At 35.8% G+C, this 22,470-nt stretch overlaps 1 protein-coding gene across 10 annotated transcripts in view; it reads right to left on the reverse strand.

The window, feature by feature from the left end:
- The window catches only part of IFTAP (intraflagellar transport associated protein), a 59,629-nt gene that overhangs the window by 35,705 nt on the left and 1,454 nt on the right, over positions 1-22,470 (reverse strand). For 6 of the 10 annotated variants that reach the window (XM_015114470.3, XM_015114472.3, XM_077961068.1 and 3 more), the window contains exons 2-3: positions 20,596-20,682; positions 9,635-9,793 (exon numbers count right to left, since the gene is read on the reverse strand). In XM_015114470.3, the coding sequence (XP_014969956.1) occupies positions 9,635-9,770 (136 nt within the window). In that variant the 5' untranslated portion in view covers positions 9,771-9,793; positions 20,596-20,682. Of the gene's footprint in view, positions 1-9,634; positions 9,798-20,595; positions 20,683-22,470 lie in introns of those variants that run through there. The other 4 variants (XM_015114474.3, XM_015114475.3, XM_028832804.2 and 1 more) reach the window with 2 other exon arrangements.

Consider the following 22,470-nt stretch of genomic DNA (forward strand, 5'->3'; position numbering starts at 1 on the left):
TTATTAACTCATAGAGTATTTATTCAATCTAAAACTGAGACCCCAAAACCAATGGCAATATTCTGGATATGATGTTAATCAACACTAGGCAAACAGTTAATATTGCCTTACCAAATCAACCTCTAACTATACAATCTATAAACATATAGATTGCTATTCTGCCTTCACACATTTAGAGCATTTGGGAATCACACCATCCTTTATAAGCAGATTGCAGCAGGCATCACATATCAGCTGATGAATTTTTCTAGGGTAGGGACCCTGTTTTGTTCATCTGAGTATTCCCAGATTCTAGCTCAATGCTTAAAACACAGAAGGAACCGTCAATACCAAAATGACCTCAACATTAGCAAGAAGACCTGGATTGACACTATAATTAGGGACTAAACTCAACACTCAGAATTAGATGACTCCCTACAACCCCAGTTTTCTAAATAGTAGTTAATATACAATAAAATCGAATGCAAAAGGCAAGTCTGGAAAACACAGGAAAATGGTATAATGATTCCTCTCTGTGCTAAGGATGCATGAACTGCAAGAAGAGTGAGCTGATGGGCGTCACTTAAATCTACCTCCTCTGGAACGAATCCAAATTAAGGGGAAAAAAAGACACTAAAAATCACAAACTAGACAGATTGTGGTTTGATTTTCATATAAGGATTTGGTTAAAATAAAGTTTCCTGTTTGTATCCCTTTGGGTTTAGCTGACCATTTCAAAGAAAATATTATTGTTTCACGGCTAAAAGAACATTTTGCTAAAACCATTCAGATCTGAAACATGCCCATTCAATTGAATCAAAGGACACAGTCTTATGATCACCTCAGTTTCAAGTGGAACAATTTACCCTTTTCCTTCAAGTAATGATACACTTAGCAACAAAGAATAAAAAATAATGTCTCAAGTTAAAGAGAAATGCATACAAAACAAATATGCACTCACTTAATACTGTTTAAGTTGGCTATTTAAAGATTGATAATGACCACCTTAAAAGTTTATTTAGCTATTAGTAGTTCTCTTCCATTCTGTAAAAGTTTAAAATCCCATTTGTCTACAAAAGTTCAACTCTCTAATTTATATGTACATATAAAATATATCAAATATATATAAATTGAAAAGATGTGTATCTTTCCAAGTAAATCAAACAATTTTATTCTTTTCAAAGAATCAAAGAAAATGATTATTTTATTTGTAGGAAAAATAAATATTTTTAATTCCCATGTCTTCACTGAGAAAGCATATTAGAAAAGATATTTATTGGAACAAAATACTATGCATTAAAAACACTGCCAAAAATAAATGTAATGATTATAATTCAAAATGCCATGCTCATTTAAATACATTTTCTTTCCTTATCCAATTACATGTAAACTACAGCAGTCACAAAAAACAAATGATTATCTATGGACCAAATATTCACGTTGAAATAAATGAATATGAATTATAACAACTTCAGCTGAAGGTTTATGCTAATATATCTAAAACAAAATGGCTTGATCAGCTCAAAATCTATCATAATTTGAAAGGGGAAATTTCCTTCTGCAACTGAACCAGCAATTTTTTGTGTGTTTCATAATTTGTCAATTTGTTCCCTAAGTGTAGTGATTTAGTGATGACAAAAGAAATACAGAAACAAATGAAAATTGCTTAATTACAGCTTGCAGATGTTCCCCCAAAGAGAAAAAAACAGGTTAATGCTGCTGATGCTGTTTCTTCCACAAGACTCTGCTATAAATTAGTTCACTTCATTCAATATTTTTTTCCTTCAGTGTTCTATGTGATGTTTGATGTTATGTTATGATAAAGAGATTACATACACATAGTTACTGAATTTATGATCAATATAAAACTATCAACATTTTTTCTTACCCTTTTATTCTTTTTGGTAATACTAAAAAACACATCAATAAAAAGCTTTAAAATAACACCGCTTCCTTACTCGCTCCCTTGGGATGCAAGATTAATTAATTTTTTTTTATTGCCTACTTTTATTAGCAAGTCCTTATGTCTTCTGCAAATTTCTCTCGAGGTGACATTATCCCCATGGCCTATGTCCCATGGCCTATGTCTTCAGTTAAAGTAAGTTTATTGCTATTTGCTGTGATATTTTCAATTATCTTCTCTTTACTGTTAAATTCACATTTGCAAAAGCGCTTCCCGAGTTGTCTTTTTTTTTCTTAATGTGGCTAACGTTAAAAAGGAAACAGAAAGGCACTGCAAATGGCCTGTGAACTAAAAACACCACTCAATATTCAGTAGGGAATTAAATGACTGATAACAACAGCACAGAAAATGTGGCTTCAGTGCCACCTGGAAGCATAAAGCTGGTCAGTTCGTTTCCAACTTCCTCTGACAGGCAATCTGCCAGTTGCAAGGGTATCAAAACAATGTTAAGACCTCTGGTCTCTATCTAATACATGACAAAAAATAACTGCAAAAGGCTACACAGCAAGGATTATTTTTCTTGTTGTGTTTTCTTTTATGAGAGAAAGCTGTTTTTATGCTCTACTGAAATTCCTTTCCTGCTCTGAAATTGGTAAGAGGGCCAGCTGCTTTCTCTATTTTTCTCTGTGGTATTTTTCTACAGCAGATTTTAAATTCATTCTTCAGATTGGGAAAAGCCTCTCTTTGTACCCTCATGGAAGTTTAAAGATGCATTGCTAATGTTCAAATTCAAAATAGCTTTGGGGACCAAGATGATATGTCAACTTCGGAAATGTGTGGTTTTATGTGCTGTCACCAGTTTCATTTTTAATTATATTTTTTAGAAGCTGTCAAGTATAAGTAGTGATATTCTTTTGGCTGAAATGACAACTCAAAATTTATCAGTCCAGAAGTGTAAACCAAATCCCAACCCAAGATTCTAAGCTCTTGACAGAATGAGTACTCAATAAGGAAAAAAAAAAAAAAAAAAATTAAAAGACTCCTGAAATGAGAACTGTGTAACTTTGAAGAAGTCACTTGGCCTCTGTGGGCCTCAGTATCTCCCAGGCACAATACTTGTGATTCTTCCTTGACTCTTTCTTCTCCCTAATCCTCTGCCAGTCACCTGTTACTAAGCGCTGTCAGTCATTCCTTCACTGGCAGCGTCTCCTAGGCCCTTTTGCTTTCCATTTTCTCCCCCACTACCCTAGTCCAGACCTCCAGCGATGTACTTCTGCTTAGCCCCCGGCTAGTCTCCCTGACTCCAGATGTTTTCTCTACTTCCTCTTTGCTCAACCTTTCAAAATCACAAGCAGCGTGTATTACTGGGTTTTGATTGTTTGTTTTAAAATTCTACTATGGTTCCCAGTTACATAGTATATCAAAATCCAAACTTGAGCATCATTACATAGCCTCCTTTTCAGGCTCTCCTTTCTGTGCCATCCACTAAATGTGGGTGTTCCTCAGGGTTGTACTCTAAGGCCCTCCTGTCTGCCTGCCTGTCATTCTGTATTCTCTTTTCTTTTCATTGCATTTTTTCAACCAATATTTAAGCATCTACTCATTCTGCCCCACCAGGCACTGCTTTAGATCCAAGTGTAAGAGTGGTGAAAACCCACGAGACACTAGCTGCATGGAGTTGATACTATACAGAAGACAGGGTAAGTGTATTTTGAGGTAGCACATCCATTCCTGTTGGCATATATTATCTACATAGCAGTGACCCCAGGTCTTGAGAAGAACTGCCCGATGCCCTAAGGAAGGCAGAGAACAAAGTGGTTCAGGGTGTGGGCTTTGAAATCACACTGACTAGGCCCATAGTCTAACTCTATCTCTTCTTATGAGGACAGCAGTCATATTGGGTTAGGGTCCACCCTTATGACCTCATTTAACCCTAATTATCTCTTTAAAGGCTTCATCTCCCAATACAGTCCACGTTGGGGGTTAGGGCTCCAACATGTAAATTTGGGAGGCACACAATTCAGTCCATAACAGCAAGTTACTTAACTTTATGCCTTGGTTTCCTCATCTGTAAGTTAAAAATAATAAAATGATAAAAATTAAAATGTAAGAAAAAACTCACTAGGTCATTATAATGATTAATGGAGATGATACATGTGAAGTGCTAAGCATTAATCCCTAGAACTTAATGCTATCAGTAGTAATATTAGACTTGTTTTGTAATAGTCTCTCACTCACAGATGTTTCTGTGAGAGAGGTATAATTGTACAGAGGAGAGTCAGATGTCTGGAGTTTGAATCCTTGACCTGAACTCAGGCAAATTATTTAATCTACAATGACTTTCAGTTCCCTGAGCTATAAAAAGGAAGAATAATAGCTAATTCTTTGCATAATTGTGGCAATTAAATAAGTTACTCGAGACAAATACTTAGTAAATATATCCATAAGTGAATCTAAAATAAAGAGCACTAGACAGCCTCTGCCAACTCTATAATTTAAAAAGAAACATACTTTAAGCAATTATCTGGTATTTTAAAGCGGTACAGACAGTCCTGCTTTTTAACGGACTGCATTATCAGAATCTGTAGCCTAAATCAGTGTTTCTCAAAACTAGTGGTACATCAGAATCACCTAGAGAGCCTAGAGAATATAAAAATTTTAGACCCCTTGCTATAGTTTCATTTAATAAGCCAAAAGCCTGGAAATCTATACTTTTATAAAAGTCTGTCATCACAAAGTCTTCCTGATATTCAGCCAAGTTTGAGAACTACTTGTCTATAGTAGAGCTGCTTACATATGTGGTTTTATGTTTTCAAGTAGACATGGTAAAAAATAAATATGCAAATAAAATGTAAAGTTAATTTTAATAATTTATTTTATTTAAATTAATTTTCTAAAATATTATTCAAATATAGTCAATATAAAAATATTAAGATATTTTATATTCTATTTTTATACAAGTCTCCAAAATCCAGTGTACGTTTATGCTTATGCCATGTCTCAATTCAGAGAGTAAATTTTCGTCAGAAATATTTGATCTGTATTTAGATTTCATAAAATTTACATTTAAAAAAATGGATTCACCTACCCAAGTTGTTCCAAACACCTTTTAAAGTTTTCTAATAAACGAATACCAGTTTTTTTATTTAAATTTAAATTAATTTAAGGTAATTAAAATTTAAAATTCTGTTTCTGGATAGCACTAGCCATGTCTCCAATACTCAATAGTTGCATGTTGCTAGTAGCTACTGTGGTGGACAGTGCAGGCCTGTATGATCACGAATCATATGGTTACTACACCACTCATGAAATCTGTAATGCTGGAAAAGCACTGGCATCACTCCTTAAATAACTCAATGTGAATTAAGTAAATATAGATTAATTTCTCTATGATTATACAATATTATTAAAATCTGAGAAAAACTGAACGCTATTCAGTGGTTTTGAAACCCTGAGAGTTTGGAACTATTAAAGGCCAGCCCTCCACCAATTTATAAAGCCACAGGCATAGCCATTTGTCCTGAACATTCAGACACACAATGTTCTACCTAATAGGAAAATCAATTCAAATATTAACAAATATGAAGAGAAAAAGGGAGGTTGAGTTGACAGGAATTTTTTTCAAAGATATGTTAAAAGAACAATAAAATGCTAAAAGCACAAAGTATTGCAAGTGAAATGAGAATAGCATAAAGAAAAACTAGGAATGAAATTACACATCAAAATGTGAAATAAAATCTTTGATCTACACAGAAGAAAACAGGTTAAAGTAGACAAATATGGCAGTGAATAGAAAGCTGTTATTATGTGGCAATATAAAAACTCTAGAATCACTTGGAAAGCTGGATGCTAGGCACGTGAGAGAGAGAGAAAGAGAGATTTGGAAATAACTACTGTAACTCCTAACAGTTACCATATGTAATAAAATGGAGTTGAAAAGATTTAATGTCAATTTCTAAGTCATTGGCTTCTTAATTATACAATTTCTGTGTGACAGCAACATGAGCAGTAATTACCACTCTAAAAGGTGGGAGCAAATGCTTCCCAAATGGGATCATGTTGTAATCCTGGTGTGGAAGGAAATTAAAAGAAATTGCCTTTTTCTTTCAGCAGTTTAGAAGCAACTCTAAACTTTACTAAAGCAAGGCTACATATTCGTCTTGAAGATGTATTGTTTAAAGGAGATAGAGATACATCAGTACTAAAATCAATGCAACCATGACCCAAAGAACCATCACTAGCGTAGGCATTTTAACATCTTTCAGTTTCAGCTCTTTTCTGTCAAACTTTCCTGGTTCTACTTAACGTCTTGAAGCCCAAGCTAAGTTTGGGTTCAGTAGTTATCCCAGACTCATCTCAAGCAGCCCCTCTGATGACTAGACTTTATTGCCCTCCCTCCAACCACAGGCTAGGTGGCCCTCCTATAAACTCTCAGTCTCCACTGTGATACTTACCATGCATTAGTCTAATTTCCTGCTTGCTTATTTATCTCTACCACTGGATTACGAGTGCTTGAGAACACAAACTATATTTTATTTCCTTTTTAATCTTCAGCACCTAAAATGATATCTGGACCATAACAAGACACTCACAGATTTAATGAATTAATGAATTAATAAAAAATCAAATGTAAGTATTTACATCAGTGTTTCTATAACCTAGAAAACATGATAGCAATATGACAGGCAAGAAGAAAGAATCCTTTTTTCCTTTTAAACAGATATTCTAGAAATTCCTATAAATTAGTTACATTCACAGAGAAACTGAGATACAAAAGATTGAAACTTAGCTGCTTATCTTTATCCACTATGTCAACAATATAACGATGTCTTTACCAACTATTAAAAAAAAATCTGCATGCTAATTTTCTAATACACATCTTACAATTTTATTTACCCTCCTGAACGGAAGATACTACTGAGAATTCACTCATAATTGGCCTTTTAAAACTAATAATTAATGTCTCTTTAAACATTTTGATAGAACATTGTCTTTACCACGTTAAAAACTTAGTTGCTCTAAAAGAGAAAAAACTACAAAACATGATCAACATAAATGTACTGTAGTGAGAATTATGCTATAATATTAACAGTTTCCAAATGTTTTCCAAGAGTCTGAGGCAGTAATGAGAATTTCTTTCAACAAGGCTATAATTTAATTTTTTCCAGAGAAATATTTTTAATAGGATTACTGACCCTTTTAACACTCTTGGAAAGAAAATGAATCCCATAAGCATTCTGGTGTATAACTATTATAAAAATAAATAGAACAGTCAATCAGTGGAAATGGTAATGGACTTGAGAAACTAAACTTACTAAAGAAATGTACATAAGTATGCATGGTGATAACCACTTTAACAGAGAAAAGGCTCAGTGTATATCAACAAAACGACTAAACACATTGAGACAAATGAAGGGCCTGGAAAGAAGCAGGGAAAATGGGAATTTTGGAAATACAGCTTTAATGTCTTTCTTAAACAAAACTAACCACATTTACCTTGATCAATTCTGCTGGCTATCACTCAACTCTTAGGCCTGTCCCTAAGTCCTGGTTTCTCAGAAGGTATTTAAATGTTTCAAGGGAAAAAAGGACACTTACTGATTTAAGAGACATTTTTACACTCACAACTCTTTGTGCTTTAAGAGGAATTTTTTCAGGTCATTAGTTTATAATGTGCACTGGTGCCTAGGGATATTTTGAAAGACAAAAAGAAAAACAAAACTAGTATGCTTGAAGATGCAGTTTATGGGACCTGCATCATCATTTATTTCAGCTCAATTTGGGGCCCAAAACTGAACCCAAAATGGAAGTTATCACATCTACAACAGTTTCTTTCTCAGCATGCAATGATCATACTGGAATTTGAAAACAGAGTAAGACCCCTTTTCACAAAAGTAAATGTATTATAACCCCCTAAATATATCAAAGTCCTTGCAAAAAGTTTTTATTCTTCTAGGGTATAAAAATAAAGTCAGTCTTACAAATGATTTCCAAAATAATATGAATTATCAAAATGTCATTAGCATACCAAAATTCATTAATTCTGCCAATTTTACCCTTGTTTCCACCACCCCACCACAGCCATTCATACTGCTATGTTTAGGTCCAGAAAACACAAACTAAATCATCGGTCTCGAACAAAGCAGGTATCTTCCTAAACTCAGGTTCATAGACTAAAAGATAATTTAGTCATTCTCAAGATTCATTTGATCTACATATCACGTCCAAACAGATCATTCACAGTCAGTCCCAAAGTTAACTAGCTAGTTCCTAAATTTTTCATCTCCACTAAGTATAAACAAAACCACCACATCTATGTTTTTTGTTTAAGTGTAAACAAAACAGATATCAATTATATTATATCTTGCCTGATAAAAGAAACAGGTTAGAATCACGTTTTCTTTTCATTATAACTACTACACTTCTTTTATATTTATACATTATAACTATAATTTCATTATAACTACTACTCTTCTTTTACATTTCTTTGGGACACATGAATCATTACTCAAATCATGAAGTCTGGTATTTTAACAGTGTCATGACCTCAGAGATTATGGAACTCCCTGTTCTCGCCCTTGGGTACACATTAGAAACACCAGAGGAGGATTTATAAAATACGAATCCCTTGATCCTAGCTGAGCTTCAGAGTGGGCTCTGATGTCGATACATTCTAAAAGCAAGTCAGGTGAGTCTAATGCGTAGCTAGGTAGAGAACCAATGGTCTCAAAAATGTGGATCAATGACCCAGAAAGGATCAAGGTTGAGAGCAAGCCAATGGCAATCTGAAGCAAAATCCAGAAGGAAGATAACAACTCAAATGCCTAGGGGCCCACTTGAATGAATGAAGCAGCCAATGTAAGCACACATTTTTAGACTGTGTGAGTACCAGAGAGCACGACAAACTAAGGAGCTCACTGGGCAAGAGCTCCTGAGCTCTAGCTGACATTGCCACGAGGAAGTAACAGATATTCTCACTGGATCCCACCCAAAAAAAAAACACAAATCAAGATTTTCATGTAAAATTACCCAACTTTCAAATGTTGGCTCAATTACTAAAACAATAACGCTGGATGAGGGAAACAAATAATGAAAAACACAACATGGGTTTGGCCTCATCTCACCCAGTCTAAAGGGTTGTTTCCGCTCTACAGAAAACAGGAGCAGCAGCAGCAGCATCACAACAGCAATACCAATACCTAACACTCAGTAAGTACTTATTATGTATTAGTCACTACGCTAAGAGTTTCACATGGATTATCTCAATTAACCTTTCTCAACCTTTGAGAGAAGTACTATTATTATTCCCCTTTTACTCAAAAACTACCTCCGCCCATGATCACATGGCCAGTAAGTGTGATCCCAGTTTCCAGAAGTGTGCAATGTAATCCATAGTCTATACTATGCTATTTCTCTTTGAAATTTTTTAAAATAGGTTTTTAACAACCTCCACTCTTTGCATTTGGCTTTCTTAAAAAATAAAAGGATTATACTAAATGATTTCTCAAGTCATTTTTAGTTATCAAATTCTGTGGCTCTGACACCATCACACAACTCTTGGATGTATGAAGACTAGTATTTATATCATCAATAACATTAGGGCACTGGTCACGAGTGCCCTAGTAAGAATTACCTGATAAACGAATGGAATGAATGTTCACTAAATAGTCTTTCTTAAGAGGCAGCAAAAACATAAACTTATAATAAAATTATTTATCTCTATTGCTGCAGAAAGTTTACTTCTCCATTTACCTTGTGAACGATGAGCAAAAGTGTTCAGAAATTCTTCATCATTTGTTTGCTCATGACAATTAAGGAATTTATCCAAGACTTCTTTGATTAACTGATCTTCATTCATTATTTCCAATCCTGACACATGGGCAGACATTTCTATTCACGAGGCCACAGTATCTGCAAGACAGAAAAATACCAGCTAGCGAGCAACAGGCAATACCAGCCCCTTTGAAAATATTCTGGATGGGTAGGTTGAAAAATCCTAAGGCTCCAAAAGAAAGATCAAGATAGTTACTAGAGCAACGACCTCTAGTTCAAGAGATCAGAATTTTATTCATATCTTTGCTGCTGAATTGTTAATTATCACAATTTTATTTTTTTGCTTCAGTCTTCTCATTACTATCTTCTTAATTCATAAGAATATTGTCACCCAATTACACAATTAGAAATTCAAAGTCTTTCAAGGTAGGAGGAACTTTAAAGAGTACTCAACTAACCACCCATCCAATGACAATAGCTTAGTGACTTATTTAGCAGTTACTGTGTACCAGGTGCTGTTCTGAGTAATTTTTTTTGTTAATTATCATAACAGTCCTAGATAAGGTCACAGAGTCAATACGGAGAAGTGCCAGCTCAAGAAGTCTGATCCTAGAAACCATGCCTTTAAACACTTCACTATCCATCACTCTATTCACTGGGTGACCTGCCCTCCCCCCGCCAGCCCCCGCCTTCCCTACTATCGCTGACAAAAGTTGACTTGCCCGTGCATCAACACATCCAGGGACTGGTAACTCTGAACATTCCAAAAAAGCCTTTGCACAGCTCTGTTAAAAACTTTTTAAATTAAGCCTAAATCTGTCTCCCTGAACCCTACCCCAACTGGTTTCTGAGCCCCCAACGTTGTACTGAAAAATTTCAGTCTTTCTTATACATGACATCTTTTCAAATATTTGAACAAGGTTATACTGTCCTTTGTCAATCTGTCAATCTTCTGATTTCCTTAACCTCAATTCCAAAATACCAAAAAGCTCAGGAAAAAAAAAATTTCATAAGACAATGCCCAAATGCATTTGGGGGCAAGACCTGGTTGAATTAACATGAGAGTACTTACGGCTTTTATTCTACTCAGCATTACTATTCATATATTTCCCTGTAGAAATACCAGTGTGCTTGCATATAAGGTGCTTTCCCAGAACCAGCCTAGAGATTTTGTATAATATATGACACATGCACTGATTACCTTTCTAAACTCCAAAAAGTTCTGAATTCTGAAGCACATCTGACCCTGAGGGTTTAAATAAAGAATCGTGAAGCTACACATGCCTCACAAGATTACTATGAAAATTAAATGAGTACGCATGGCATCTCAAAAAATGTTAGCCAGGATGATGATGATGATGGATCAGTCTTAGGATTCTGTCCTTTGCCTACACAAAGACCTGTTATAACTGTGCCCACTCAACTCTGAAGGCAGTGATGTTATCTAAAGATAAATCAAGATAATTCCACATGTATTACAACCCCAGATAAAGCATGGAGTTGTAGAGGACTGAGTAAAAATTAAAAGTGTAGCTGGGTACCAACTTAAAACAAAAGAAACCATTTCAAGCTATTTGTACCTAAAAAAGTTAGATATATGAAAAAGCATTGGTTATGGCTTATGCACATTTACTTGTAACACTGCCAAGGCTTTAGCCATGCAAAGCTGAATAAATTGTGTTTGCAGTAGCTAGACAGTAAATAATGATAAGTAAACTCAAAAGTGGCTATTATTTTACTACATTAGCATGTATACTTCATTACAAGAATTTCAATGTCAATCTGCTTTTCCAGAATTGGAGCCTAGAAAATTTTCAACAGTTTATCAATCTCTTCTTTAAAATCATCTTTGGTAAGTTACTTCAGCAAACAAATACCAAAGAGATGCACCCAGGTTGTGGTTTCCATTCCTGTAAATGTCTTCTCATAATGCTTTAGGAGTGTTAACAGAAATTCCTTTAAACTTCTTTTCCACGGCATATTTTGAGTATTATTCAACACATCTCAGTAGTACTAAAAGCAAACAATTAACAGATTGTGCCAGCACAAATTCAAAATCCTTCTAGGCCTTTAATTTTATTTGTGTGGTTATCCCAATATAGGGATGACATGCTTTTATTGACTATTTTATTTATTTATTTATTTATTTATTATTTATTTATTTATTTTGAGACAAAGTCTCACTCTTGATGCCCAGGCTGAAGTGCAGTGGCGCGATCTTGGCTCACTGCAACCTCTGCCTCCCAGGTTCAAGCAATTCTCCTGCCTCAGCCTCCCGAGTCACCAGGATTACCAGGCGCCCCCCCACTATGGCTGGCTAATTTTTTTTGTATTTTTAGTAGAGACAGGGTTTCGCCATGTTGGGCAGACTGGTCTCGAACTTCTGACCTCAGGTGATCCGCCTGCCTCGGCCTCCCAAAGTGCTGGGATTACAGGCGTGAGCCACCGTGCCCGGTCTTATTGACTTCTTAAAGGACTTCTGGAATATCCAGTTTCACAAACTGTCATTATTAGAAGAGTTTAACAATACCCATCTTCAAATTTAGAACTTGCCTTTTCTACAAAAATACAAACCTAGTATTAAAAGTCCCCAGGGACTGACAGAACAGATAATCACTTATCAGACAGCCAAGTGGTTTATGCAAATCCTAGTGGTTTTCTAAAAGGAAGCAATGCATTTTCAATTACCATTCACATACTTTTGTGTTTTTATCATGAAGTATTTTTCTAAAAGAAAAAGCGGGGGGGAGAGAGATCGAGAGACACTTGCCTGGATAAGAGAATTCTTTGTTTTGGTTTGGTTTTTATGTTTTAAGGCTTTGAGCTCCACATGACAGACTCAAAACGTCTTGAGATAAGTAAATGTGTATAAATATCTGCTGGTAAATCACAAGCAACACTTTCACAGTCACGGCCCCCAGAAGGAAATACAGGGAGCATGCACTGCTCCTTGGACTATTACACTTCACTTGAAAACCACAGGCCTGGTAAGGAATAGGGTTCACTTTTTACCAAGTCACTGAGAGATAGAAAAATCATATAACCTCCCTAAAGTCTTGTTTTCTGCTATCAAATAATGAAGCTAACAACCACCTAAGCTAGTTAATGTTATGTGCTCTCTGAAAGAACATTATTATGAAATATGGTACATGAAATTGTCAGCACTGATTCAGCACATCTTTGATGTTCACCTTCAGATACCTGTTAATGAACTTACTCAAACAAAATGCAACTTTCAGACACAATAGTCGACCTAAAGAAGTAAATCACCACGAGCTTGCTTCTCTGAAAGTGCATACCATACTTTTTAACAGCACTAGGGTTATATATCTGCAAAAAAAAAGTGTGGGGCAGTGGTTCAAAACTCTGAGAGTCATGCAGGTCTATGAAAGCCCACTTACTCAAAATTGTATTCTTCTGCTCAGTAACAATCTACTGCTATACCGAAAGGTAAGATGGGATATCATAAAAATATTATCACTTTGCCTAAGGAAATAAAATCATCAACATTTGTACTTCAACAATTGCACAAGGGGTGTGTCCTTTTATATTTGTGTAAATGGTCAAATCTCCAAAAGACCAAACTGCACTCTAACTGCAGAGATTTAGTAAGACTGCACAGATGTGATTAGAACAGACCTAATATGAACTGATGTCTTCCTCCTTGACTGAACTACAACAATTTTGCATCCTCTAATTTTTTTGTCTTTCAGATAATATCAAGAAGAAAGAAAAAACATCCAACGAGAAATTCAGATTCTCTGACTTGAGAGAAACCTGAAGGTTATCTAGTCCAATCATAGGAATAAACGAGTATGGGAAAGAAACTTCATGTGGGGTTTCTGTCAACTAATGACTCTATTGATGAGCAGTAATGGATGGTTCTCTCATCATAAATAGTAATGAGATGCTCATGATTATGAACTTTAAGGCATATCTGGAGCCTCAGGAAATTAAGCACAAAGCAGCAATCTTACCCTGGCAGGTATATTCATGCCTCCATTTGTGCTCCATACCCTAATGACATTCAAAAGGCCAGAGGCTGAGCACATATTATACCATTATATATTAGCGACCCACCAATACAAATGAGAAAACAAAAGAAGAAACAAAAGGAATAAAGGGAAAGCAGAATATAAAACAAAACATCTCTTACAAAATAGAAAAGAACCTACACTCCTTTATTGTTTTTCATCAGGATGAAATAAAAAAACATACAATTAGAGCAAAAAGTATACACTGCACTTCAAGTCATGAGTTTTTATCAAAAGCCTTTTCTAACACGTAAAAGACATCAAACTCTTCATTATCACCAAAAAAGTTGGTAGTATAAGCATCTAGACTTCTACATATTATTAAATTCCCCTAGGTATATAGCCCTTTTCAGTGAATATTAAAGGAAGTATTTGGAAGGAGGTAGGAAAGGTTTGGGGATTATTGTTGACTACAAAGCTTTGAGAGAGAGATGAATTGCATTCCACGCAGCAGTAATAGAAGTATGTCTTACTAGCTATACGTTTCTCCTTGATAAATTCTCACCAAAAGGAAAAGACAGCACATCCATCCTAAAAACTGCATATAATTTTTAAAATGTGGGTTCAGATTATAAACAAAGATACCACAAAGGATGCCTTAACAAAAATAGATCTAGGTTCTTCCCTAAAGAGATTTATAATTTACATATTTACATATTCTTTTTTGTTTGTTTGTTTTTGAGACTGAGTTTTGCTCTTGTCACCCAGGCTGGAGTGCAGTGGCGCAATCTCGACTCACTGCAGCCTCCACCTCCTGGGTTCAAGCGATTCTCCTGCCTCAGCCTCGTGAGTAGTTGGGATTACAGGCACCCACCACCACACCTGACTAATTTTTGAATTTTTAGTAGAAACAGGGTTTCACCATGTTGGCCAGGCTGGTCTCAAACATCTAACCTCAAGTGATCCGTCTACCTCGGCCTCCCAAAGTGCTGGGATTACAGGTGTTAGCCACTGTGCCTGACTGTAATTTACATATTCTATACAACACTCCATTTTTGTAATAGCAATAACTCAGATTTTTATGTTATACTATACTTATGCAAGATGTTAACATTGCAGAAGGCTGGACCAAGGATGCATGAGACCTCCCTATATACCTCTTTGGAACCTCCTGTGAATTCATTTTGTGAATCTGTAATTATTTTTTTCGCTTAGAAAGGGGGGATGGAAACAGAGACGAATGATAAGTCAATTAAAACAAAAGATATTTAGGAAAAGTAAATTATCACTAAAAGTTTACCAAGAATGTGAGAACCAGGTGTGTTGTTTTCCCCCTACAGAAAACTCTGGGAGACAGACTAATACTGATCTATACAATTACATGCATAAACAGAAACTTTCATCTTGAAAACTTTGCTTCCCTTTCCTATTCATTCACCCAAGCTACTGTAATGAGGTTTCTTGAGGCTATCATTCATTAAGCCCTGCTGTTCATCATCCGCAGATTGTATAAGACCCACTTTATTTCCCCAAGTATACTCTTCCTCCTAGCTGTTTAAGTCAATCCAGAAATGTCTGCATTGACTCACTGAGGCAGGTCAAGTAAGTATTAGATTGTTTTCAGTTAAACAGCTATTAATTCTATCAAACAAAGAAAAATGCAAACCAGTGAAGCATTTGAACTCTCCCCACTTACTCCCTATCATTTTTTAAAAACAGATTAACTGTGTACACAGAATCTGTAGGATACACTTATAAGACAAATCTCAGGAAATTCATTGTTTTTGAAATCAGAAAGTCTGCCTTTTCACAACCATTTTTGCTTCCTTTTTTTTTTTTTAAGAATTTACAGTTGTGTGGAATTACAAGTAAACACCATACCTTCACCCCCTAACAAAACTCTTATAAGCACACTAACTGACCTGTAGACATTTATCAAGAAAAATCTGCCATACACGTATTTCAACCATGTCCAAAACTGATCTCCTAGCCTCAGAAATGCTATCAACTATACCAATGAGTTATGGGCAGTAACAGCGAGTAATTCAGTGAACATTTTCTTCAAGACTCCTGATACAACTGTGAATCCATAAAGCAGTAGGGTTTCTGAGTCAACTTTATAGCTCTATAATCACACAATATTTCAATCATAAAAGATTAGTTCAAACATAATCCCACCCTCACATAAGATACAGTGTCCCACTAATGGTTACTTTATCTATACTGCATACTATGGCACAAAGGCATTCACTCTTAATTAAAGTTGTCCCCTTCTCTCCAACTTCCTGAGCCTGTTAGCCACCTGCACAGCGCACAGGACTTGAAACAATACCAAGAAGTCTACTCTAAAGCAAAACCCACACAGCTGGTTAGGAGCAGGTGTAGACCAACTGAACTAAATCACCTAGGAGTTCATTTCGAAGTGTTTCAAAATGCCAGATCTCGCAAATAAAATCAAACTTTATTTCACTTGGCATTCTCTTAAAAGAAGTAAGATTTTAGATTTGTTTCCCAGCTATTTTGAATTATAAATTCCTAAGGTTGTGGAATAATAAATGGGCTGTAAGAGGTAATACAGTGCTTCCCCAGCTTCCAATTTCACTCAATACTTTATCTGCAATTTTGCCTCAAGGTACAAAACATAACATACACATGCACATACATATATAAATAATTTCTTTTTGTCAATATGGTTTCTATACTCAAAGGTAGAAATTAAGAATCAGGTCAAATGCAATAGCTCGTGCCTGTAACCCCAGCACTTGGGAAGGACAACATAGGGGGAACACTCTAGCCCAGTAGTTCAGGACCACCTGGGCAGTATAGTGAGACCTTATCTCTACAAAAAATTAAATAATTAACTGAGCATGGTGGTGTCCATCTGTGGTCCCAGCTACTTGAGAGACTGAGGTGGGAGGATGACTTGAGCCCAGAAGGTGGAGGCTGAGTTGAGACAAGATTATGCCACTGCACTCCAGCCTGGGCAACACAGCGAGATCCTGTCTCCAAAAGAAAAAAGAATCACAAACTCCTTCAAACTCCTTTCCTTCTCTAAAAATAAAATCTTTCAGTAAATTTTTTTCTAGCATGAAAAATTTTCCAGCCAAACTCCTCTGAAATTTTTTTTCCATTTTGTTTTCAAGCAAAGAATCCACCTTAAATTAGAGAGCATGAAACTTTTATAGGAAGATACTACTCATTCTGGTCAGGTGGCCATATCTAATTAATTGCTTTAAATAAAAAATGTCAAGTCACTTGTCATGTTCTTCTCTTGATAATCCATCATACTAACTGTAAATTGCTTCCTTCTATATATTTCCTCTTCCTTCCTCTTTTCTTTGTCAGTTTCAGTTGTGGCTCCTATTATGGAATTCATTCAACAGGCCAAACATCTCCCTTTCCAACACAATTTATCTTATTTCCTCAAAACTCTGCCACTTAGTAAAACAGTAATCATTGTCTATGCTTATCCTAATGCTATGAGAAGTTGCCACTGACATTATTTCAAACACTAGTTAACTCACTGAGTAATAATGAAGTTTAAGCTGTTTCTCCATTTATAAAATGGTGATAGAAATGCTTGAGAGATGCACTACAGTTCTTGCAATGCACTGTCATGAATTCTGCCTCCCTCCAACCCACCATGTCCACAGATCCCTGCAGCTGTGTTACCCTTGTCAAGCTATGTAAACTTTTCCGACCCTGAGTAGTTTGAGTGTAAAAATAAAGGGATTGGGCTTGAGGTTGGCTTCCATCTTTTTTTTCCAATTACATTTCCTTTTTGGTCCAATTATTATGCCAGGATATCCCATTACTAAGTTTTTATCTTTCCCATAAAATAAAGGTTGTTTTACTACGTAATTTCACTGACTTGTATTCTTTGATTGTGTAGTGGTTTTTTGAAATTTACTGAAGGATAAATCAATATGTTCTTGTAGGAGTTTGAATCTGATTTTGCCTCAAGGCTTAAAAATGGGCTGAGAAACTTATAATTGTGATTTCTTAATGAACTTCTAAGAACTTTTAAGAAAAGATGAATGTGGCAAGAATATAAGGCGTGTTCATCTGCAACCAAAAGTTGCTTCATTCTATTATTATATATGTTCTTTAAGGCAGTGGTCCCCAACCTTTTTGGCACCAGAGACTAGTTTCATGGAAGACAATTTTTCCATGGACCACAGTGAGGGGGCTGGTTTCAGAATGAAACTGTTCCACCTAAGATCATCAAGCATTAGATTCTCATAAGGAACACTCAACCTAGCTCCCTTGCATGCGCAGTTTACAATAGGGTTCACACTCCTATGATGATCTAATGCCACACAGCAGATCTGACAGGAGGCGGAGCTCAGGCAGTAAGGCTTGCCAACCTGAAGCTCACCTCCTGCTATGAAGCCCTGTTCCTAACAGACTGCTGACCGTACCTGTCCTTGGCCCAGGGATTGGCAACCCCTGCTTTAAGGGCAAGACCTGTGTCTGATTTTTTTTCTAATTCTCCACATGGTTTTATATATAGTAGATGCTCAATAAATATAGTTTACTATTTTATATTTAGTTTCAATGCTGAGGAATTTGGGAGATCAGGGACCTTGTATGAAATCACTGTAAGTCTAATGCTCTCCTAACGGTATAGCAAGGACTTGGAGTCTTAAAACCCATTTTCAAATGTGCTACTAATTTCTAGTCTCCTCAGGAGACAACTACTCGTTCAGCAACTAATTATTATGCTAAAAATGGCCTGTTAGTAAAATCCAAAGGCTAAAACATGTCTAAACCTACCTATGGTTTCTATCTTTGCATTTCTTATTTTTTATTTACAGTGGAGACATCCAATATATCAACTTTATGACAGTTGTCCTTATTGTTGCTCTAATTTCAAGAATCTTATACATAAAATACATAAATAGGTTAGAGAAATAACCCAACATCCTTTTGCAGATTAAAAAAATCATCATGGAAGGCACTAGAAGAGATGATGATGCTGTTTAAAGGATGGGTCGACATTTCAAATGATGAGAATCAACCAAGCAATTGAACTACACACATCTGTTTAAAAAAAAATCAACCCTGAAAATATACACACTAAAATTTTGCAAAAAAATTAAAGTAGTCACTATACAAATATATTTACAGCATCTTCATTAGGTAAGATTTACTGTATACATTCTATATACTAGACATTTTAATCCATTAAGCCTTAAAACAAGGTAATTACTACTCCCATCTTAGAGATAAGAAAACTGACACTCAAAAAGGTCACAACATTGAAACTCAAACCCAGATTTGCCTACCTCTGTTCACTACATTTTATCACCTCAGCCATATGGAAACTGATCAAATGACCAACAACAGTGGAAGGTCAGGTAAATTATATTACATTTACTTAATGTAATGTTATGCTACTATTAGAAATTATAGGCTGGGCAAGGTGGCTCACACCTGTAATGCCAGCACTTTGGGAGGCCATGGCAGGCAGATCACCCAAGGTTAGGAGTTTGAGACTAGACTGGCCAACACAGTAAAACCCCATCTCTACTAAAAATACAAAAATTAGTTGGGTGTCATGGCATGTGCCTGTTATCCCAGCTATTTGGGAGGCTGAGGTAGGAGAATCGCTTGAACCTGGGAGGCAGAGGTTGCAGTGAGCCGAGATCATGCCACTGCACTCCAGCCTGGGAGACAGACGGGACTCCATCTCAAAAAAAAAAAAAAAAAAAAAAGGTAAAGGTAAGAAATTATAAAGGTAATTTTTTGCTATCCAGATCATTATGGAATATTAATCTCTTCCTTGGCTAAACACTTTACATACATTACCTTATTTAGTCTCTTCTCAACAGCTTTTTGAAGTAAATATTTCTATTATCATCATTTCAGAGACAGAGAAACAAAGGCTTAAGTATTAAGATGACTTTACCTGAAAAAATAGCAGAGCTAGCAGAGAAAACCAGGTGAGCTTGACCCCAAAGCCCATTTTCTTAATCACTAAACTGTATTATTACACAGTAGCTGCCTGATATAAAGTTGGTAGAGGGCCTGGAATAATTATAACTCTTTCCTTCTGAGTCTTGTATTAAAGAAAATGAGACCACAAAAGAGTACTTCAAAGTTAAAATGAATAGCCCTGGTATTAGTGGTCTCTGCTTTAGGACAAATAATTTCTCATTTGATTCAAAATAGTATTTATTTAAACCACAGAAACTGTATGCATTTCTTCTGTGTTTTTCTAAAATGTTTTTAATTTTTAAAAATCAAGTTTTAACCAGATTTCTTTTTATCTTTACAAATAGTGAATTGTGTTGCCATTTTTGCTAGTAGTGAAATAGTTAAATCCTGAGGGTACACCCTGGTGGGTAACTCCCTCAACCATCTAAAGAGAGAGAGAGAGAAAAAAAAAAAAAAGGTCATAGTCAGTTACTCCCATTAGATCAGTGTTCATGAGAACATCTGCAGGCACACATACACACTCTCTTTACACTCAGCCTTCTGCTTGCCACAGTCATAGTGCGCAGTCAGTGAATCTTCCCCAGGTGCTGACAATTAATACCTGGTTTAGCGGCAAAGATTCAGAGAGGCGTGAGCAGCCCCTCTGGCTTTCAGGTAGGTCTGATACCTTCATTTCTACCAAAGCTAAAAAATGGGAGCCTATGTTCATAAACTTTAAGGGAATGAAGATGCCACACTTTGACAGTGTGTTAGTTACAAATGGATTTGGTATCTAGATAGGGAAGGGATGAGTAGAATTTGGAAAATGTGGGGCTTTCTGTTCTCTGGCAGCTTCAGGGATTTAATTCTTAGGCCTTTAGAGCACTATTATTAATCTTAGTACATAAATCGTTATCTGGCCTAAGTATAGGAAGGAAGATCTAATCCTGCTTTTACTGCCAGCAAAAATAAAATAATGTATGCCTCAAACCTGATTAACAGTGCAAGATAGTGTTATTCACACATTAAATGCCTGAAGTTACTTACATGAGGTTACCTGCTACTCTGGAGCAATCAGGAAAACATGGCCAGCACGGATCAGCAAGATTTAATGTTTCCGAGTACAGTATCTTTCTTTGGAAAAGAAAAAGTCGGTTCAGATGTGGGGAACTATAAACCCAGACCTCATACCATGAGTCCTTTTATTATACTCAACTATGCCCTAGCATCACAGTGAATAAATGAAAATCTCCCTGCTTAAGAATGTTAGCATGGGGTTGGGAAAATTGTATATATTTATTGGTCCTATATTTCTGTCCTTTACAAAGAATCTTTAATGTGTTGACCTTGAAACCTCCCTCAGCTGAAGAACACGGTCTCATTTTTTTAAATCTGTCTGTTTTATATAGCCTATTAAAAGGAAAATACTTCAGTAGGTTATTTTAGATATAGTATAATCATTCAAAAACTCTTTTTAAAAACCAAGATGTGACTAATACAGTCATATTGAAACCATGGAAGAGAAACAATAGTCTACTCCAGTGAAAAATATATTCAAGTCAATAAAGCAAAATTTCAAAAACTAAATGGGCAAAATAATGTGAAAACACTTTCCGTATTCCTGTTTATTCTTTAAATGCATATATCATCTGGTTAAAGTGAGTAATCTAAAAATTACTCACACTTGAACTGTGTTCCAAGAGGAGGTAATTCATCTTAGCAATAAGAAACTTTACCACCGTTTTTAGGGCCTTGAAATTATGAAATGAGCCCAAAGCAGGGTATCAAAGGGAAAACAGGTCAAAAGTCCTATTTCAAAAATCTTTAGGGGCCTAGACTAAGTTACAAACATGGACAATCCTCCTTACGTCTTGCCCAAGAAAATGTTTCTGTGTAATCTACAATAATCATGTTTTCACTTATAAGAAGCCAAAATTCCTAGAGCAACCTTAAAGTGAAACCAAAGGGCGACAATGAAAACATTGTTTTAAAAGCAAGTGTTCTTGAAAAATCACACAAAGGGATTTTTCAAGTGGTAATGGAATCCATTACCACTGAATGGCTTGCCTTGTAGCTCAGAAGCAGTCACCACAGGTGTTTGAAACAAGCTGACTTTGGCTTCAGTGTTCCCCCTACCCAAATTGGAACAACTCTCTGATCATAATCACTCAGGCTGAGTGTAATCACCTACAGTTTTCTGAAGTGAGGGTCAATAAGGTCTCCTTTTACTTTCTATGAATAGCATTTTTCATAGTTGCTCAGATGCCTTCACTCATGTAGGCTTGGGTAGGCCATGATATAAATAAAACACTGCCCAGATTATTTTTAAGCAGGACAGGTTGCTGAATGTACAACTGAGGGAGAGAGGCTTGCTTTCATAACTTTGATAATAATGCTTCTCAGACACCATTTCCTCACCTGCTTTAATAACCCACCAGATAACTGTTAAAAGATCACCCCCTTAGGAGTCTCCCAAGTAGACTAAAAATAATAACTACAAGAGATTATTTAGCAGTAAATTACAGCTGATCTACAGAAATTCTTAAAGCAAAAAAAAAAAAAGAAACCCACCAATATCTCATTAGAGTGACCAGAGATTCTAAATAGTTCAAGGAATCTTTGCAGAAGGAATAAAGATAAATTAGATAAATTATAGTATCAACTAACATTTATTGAGTGTTTATGTGCCAGGCACTGTGCTATTTGACTTACACATGCTATCCCATTTATTTCTCAAAACAGCCCAGTGAATAGATACCAAGATTATCCCCATTTTACAGATAAAAATAACAGAGAGAAAAATAACTTGCCCAGGGTGGTTACACAGCAACTAAGTGTTAGAGCCTAATTTGGACTCAGAGAATTCAACTTTAGGGCCTGTCTATTTAATAAAGGTTAGACAAAGGGTGACAAAAGGAATAA

Source organism: Macaca mulatta, chromosome 14 (assembly GCF_049350105.2).
Source record: "Macaca mulatta isolate MMU2019108-1 chromosome 14, T2T-MMU8v2.0, whole genome shotgun sequence".
NCBI lineage: Eukaryota > Metazoa > Chordata > Mammalia > Primates > Cercopithecidae > Macaca > Macaca mulatta.